Source organism: Mytilus galloprovincialis, chromosome 6, assembly GCF_965363235.1.
Source record: "Mytilus galloprovincialis chromosome 6, xbMytGall1.hap1.1, whole genome shotgun sequence".
NCBI classification, from domain to species: domain Eukaryota; kingdom Metazoa; phylum Mollusca; class Bivalvia; order Mytilida; family Mytilidae; genus Mytilus; species Mytilus galloprovincialis.
The window spans coordinates 40,486,626-40,491,839 of NC_134843.1; the positions used below are offsets into that span (position 1 = coordinate 40,486,626).

The 5,214-nt window shown below is 32.6% G+C and overlaps 1 protein-coding gene across 1 annotated transcript; it reads left to right on the top strand.

The window, feature by feature from the left end:
• Nucleotides 1-329: 329 nt before the first annotated feature.
• LOC143079564 (toll-like receptor 4) lies at nt 330-3,374 on the top strand. Its single transcript, XM_076254971.1, has one exon. It carries the CDS (start codon nt 455-457, stop codon nt 3,005-3,007), a length of 2,553 nt encoding a protein of 850 aa, XP_076111086.1. The 5' UTR covers nt 330-454; the 3' UTR covers nt 3,008-3,374.
• The last annotated feature ends 1,840 nt before the right edge of the window (nt 3,375-5,214 follow it).

Sequence of the window (5,214 nt, forward strand, 5' to 3'; positions counted from 1 at the left end):
GTATAATACCATTTCGTAACAGGTCTTAAATACAATGATCGTGCTTGGACATAGTTTATATAATTTGAATATTTATTTTGATTTCATTCAATACCCATAACGGGTTTTTTCTAGTCAGTCAAAAAAAAAATATTTTAGATATTGGCTAGAGAACTCGATCAAGTGGTAAAATTAGTCTTTCAATCTCGATTCATTTGAATACATCAATTTATAAAGCATTCAAGGTCATCCATCTGAAACACGTTTTTATACAAAGAAAAGCACAATATAAACCTTTATGAAAGGTTAAACTTCAAACTTCCATTTTACATTGATGAGTATAGCATTGTTGATTGGGAATTTATTTTCTTTCTGGCAAAGATATATTTAAATAATTCGTGATTTAGAAATTGAATCAACTGTTGAATATTTGGAATAGAACGGAAATCCTTATAGGTGTACAGCTATTTTAATCATGGAAAAGAAGAAGACAACATATTTGTTCGCTCTGTCAATCATCATAACAGTAACATGTGTGGAAGCAGTATTTTCCTGTACATACAGTAGAAACAGAAAACATTATCTGGTTGCTCATTGTGAAAATCAAGGATTTACATCTGTGCCAAGGAATCTAAGTCGAGATATACAAGAGTTAATACTTTCAAATAACTTGATTAACATACTCAAAAACAATTCATTCATCAATTATACCAATTTAGAAATCCTAAGTTTAAGCAAAAATAAAATATCTGATATTCAAGAGGATGCTTTTGCTGGACTTAATTCGCTTAAAGTTTTGAAGGTAGATGATAATTTGATTAACATCACAATTCTCCCAGAGGAAGTATTCAGACATCTTAGTAATTTAATTGCACTGGATATAAGTAGAAATAAAAAGCAATTGCAAAACAGTAGTACGTTTATGTATCCCGATGCCACATTTTCTACATTGGAACGCTTGCAGAATCTCTCTATTGATCTATACATGTTTCCTAAATTTGGTAGAGGATTTATAAAACTTCAAAACCTCACCGCATTGAACTTTGATAAATGTTATTTGCGAAATATAAGTGAATTTAGGCTATGGAATTCAACCTTTGAAAATTTTACATCAAACCTGAAAGAACTCTATATCAGCGGCTGTCGTCATTTTTTCCAAATGGAATATGGATTATTGGAACATTTTCCTAATTTAAAAATTTTAGACTTATCAAATTCGTACGTACACTTGTATCAGGCATTGCGCATCCTTCATCCGTTTCAATATAAAAACATGTCCGTTATAAACTTTCACCACATAACTGATAAGTCCATCAATGGAAATGAGTTTCCGTACTCTGTTGTTATAACAGAAGAATTAATGAAATATCTCAAAACTATTTGTATTGAATCATTGGACTTGTCGAAAACAGGAATCATGGATTACCAGAAAAATTCTTTATTTTCGTTCGAGCACCCAAAATGCTTCAAAACCTTTATTCTATCTGCTAATAGACTGCCAGCAACGATTGCAGATCACTACTTTGAAGTAGTTATATTCATGAAACTTGCCGCTAATATGAAGGTCTACGATTTTTCATACATAACTACAGATTATCCTAATCCCATTTATTTAAACGTATACCATCCTGAAACTTTGAATCATTTAGAAAATAGAATTCCAAACGTTTATCTTTCACCTGAAGTCAGTATTTTCCTTCCACCGTCTTTAGAATTTCTTCGATTTACTCATATTTTATCAGTCTTTAGTTCAGCGTTTATTATATGTGCGAACACATCGCTTAAATATCTTGATGTGTCATTTGGTGTTTACCAAAATTTTCCGAATGGGACAAACGACTGTGGAAAACAGCTGGAATACTTAGACATTTCTGGAAGTCCCGAAGCAATCATTACATTTCCAAAAATACTCCTTCCAAAACTCGCCATCTTAAAAATGACACATGCGCGCATAGACCAATTAATTTTAAAAGGTAAACAATGGATGGTGTTCAGAGCACCAAATTTGAGAAAAATAGACATGTCTTTCAATAATTTATGGACATTAGAGGAAACAGCTTTTGTAAATCAGCCTAATATTACGCATTTAAACATGTCAAACAATCTTTTCAGAGCCATTCCTACTTTTGTTACCAAACTACACAAATTGGAATATTTAGATCTTTCTTATAATTTGATTGTTTCTATTAATGATACCATGAGGCGTTGGCTGAATAATGTGTCTTCAAATCGAAAGTTTGTCCTGGACTTGAATAACAACGATTTGGTGTGTTCGTGTGATACTCTAGACTTTCTTTTGTGGATGGAGAAAAATAAAGAAATATTTTATAATAGGGACAACTATACTTGTACAATGACAAAAGAAAACAGGCAAGTCCCATTAAAGGAAGTAATACCAAATAAAAAGAGGTACTTCTCATATTGCGAAAAAAATATGTGGCTAACTTATTTAGGTATATCAGTAGCTAGTGCCTTTGGTATATTCGTGGCTATTTTTCTTCTTTATAGCTATAGATGGAAAATAATTCTGTACATGTATAGAAAAGTCAGGCGCGTTGTTGAGAAAAATTTACATGAAAACTATATGTACGACGCATATGTTTCTTATGAAGACAGAAGCGTAGCGTGGATACAGAAGTTCCTTCTTCCGAAAATTGAAGACGAATGGGGGCTTAAAGTATACTTACATGATCGAGATCTTCTCCCTGGAGATTTTACTGCAAATGCAAAAGCAGAATCAATTCAACAAAGCAGACATTTTGTTTTCATCATTACTGAACATTTTACCGAAGGAAAGTGGGGAAGATTTGAAATAGAAAGAGCAGTGTACGAAAAATGTACTACAAACCTGAGAAAAATAATTGTTATTTTACAAAACATTCAAGTTAAGGACATTCCGGAAGAAATTGTGAATATTTCAAATGATGTTTGCTTTATTGAATTGCCGTTGGACGAAAACGAAATTTATGACAAACGAGATAGTCAAAGCACATGGCTAAAGTTAAAGGCTCTGTTTTATCTAAATTAGAAAACGTTTCATGAATGCAACATTCTGAGTTTTGGAGTTTCTCTGTCAAATTTCAAAATTAAAGTTGAATTTTTCTGAAAGAAATAAATCTGTTGATAATGCTTTTTACATCAGTTTTCTGTTTAATTCGTGTTATTCTTTATCTTATTTTTTTTTAAACTATTTGCTTTGTTCCCATCTTGCGCATAACATAGAGTATTGTCTACGTATTATACAATTGGGTGACTGTATCAATGTCGTATAACCCACATCTTCATTAAATCATATGGTATACTTAAAAAAAAACGTATTGGCTTTGTGTTGTCGTCCTTGCATGTATCCAATTATTTTTTCTCATCTGTACCTTTCGAATAAATGTGTAACTCAATTGGCTTTATTTTTGCTTTCGTTATTTTTCTTATTATATAATTGTTGTTCTTATTTGTTAAGTAATCTTTTGACACAGGGAATTCCCGTTATGAAAGTACAAATATTCATTGTCGAAACTCGAAGTTAGCAATGAAGTTTTTTAAGTTTCAGGAATTAGTAGTTGAAAGACTATTGGCTAGGTCAATTTAGATAACCTATTGTAAAAATCATCGGATTATTTTTGTTTTTGTTTGGGTTTTTAGGGGTGACCGTCTTTGACGGGTGTATTTTAAAATTTGTGTTGAATTTTTGTTTTAGGCATCTGTGATTCCTTGAAATGTAACTAGTTTGAGAATTGACCGTCTCCAGGTGAACCTTTGTCATATAAGTAATTTCACGTGAATAGTGCTTGTTTTGATCATAGATTAGCAAGAGCCGGGTGCCGTTGTGTTTTTGTAGTTAATGACACCTTTAAGCTGATGCTTAGGAAATATTCCTACCATCATTACTAACATTTGGCAGGAGCGGATCCAGCATTTTTAAAAGGGGGGAGGGGTACCAACCCAGAATAAAGGGGTGTCCCAACTGTATGCTCCCATTCAAATGCATTTAAATCCATTGATCGTCCAATCAAAGGGGGGTTCCAACCTCCGGACCCCCTCTCTGGATCCGCCACTGTTTGGTAAAATAGGTGGTCATCATAGTTAACTTGAGAATGACCTATCTTGTAAAAGATGGACATATCATGTTTGTGATACTTTTTTGTTAATCAGGAAAAAAACTTGTTTGCATGAAATCTTAAGCGTAATAATGTGCATATGGCAGGATATGTTGACAGCACGACTGCCAGGGGTAGAATTTAAGCTTCTTTTGTGTACTGGCCAGCCGGACCAGTGGACTGAAAATCTACTGGTCCGGCAACAAATCTACTGGTCCGGCAAAAATATGACATTCCCGTAGATTCTTTGTGCTGTTCTGATTGTTCATGAGCAAGCACAGAATCTTGAATATCCCATTACCAAAAATACAACTCATCTTATCTAGGTCTGTCACTACAAAATTTTGACATATTATACAATTCATGACATTGAGATCGACTGTATAATTTACCCATTCGCGAACTTTTTCCAAGGGTTTTAGATATTTACGTTTCCTTTTGCCTATTTAATAAACTTTATTTCGATCTTCCTTTTGAATGTCAATCATTTTAATTTATATGTCCGGCGGTTTAACTCTTTCCAAAAATTTCCACTTTTTGTGTTGTTCTGGATGATATTAATTAACTTGACCATTAGACATTTGCGGAAACTGTCATACACCTACGATTAGGATTACAATGACACTTACAGGTACCATTTAAATCTTGGGCTTTCTCAAAGTGTAAAAATAAACCGTCGATCCAAAACAATGAAACGATAGTGATGTTTTTCTGTAGTTGAAAAACAATTTTTTCTAATATATATGCTGCAATGTGTTCACATTAATTATTGTATACGGTGTTATCCAGGTTAAAAATGCTGTAATTGTACGAAGTATTATAGAATAAACTATTAAACATTATTTTTACAATAAATTTAAAATGAGCTACACAAAATAACGCAATTGTCGTTGCAGTAGCTAGATCCATGTATGGACAATTACTGAAAAAAGTCAGCAATCTTTGTGTTAGGAAAGGTTCAATCAACCAAATAACATGTTAGCATGTTTATACTTAGACATACTTTCTCTATTTTATTTTATTTTATTTTAAAGAGAATGAGGAAATACAGCGGACGGGTGTTTTTGAACTATTTATTCTTCATGGAATTTCACTTGCCGTTCGGTATAATTTTGAAATCTTTATTTTCCTGAATAGGAAA

Bases quoted from the DNA above. Each gene is read 5' to 3' on its own strand.
- LOC143079564 (XM_076254971.1), top strand. From the start codon at position 455: ATGGAAAAGAAGAAGACAACATATTTGTTCGCTCTGTCAATCATCATA.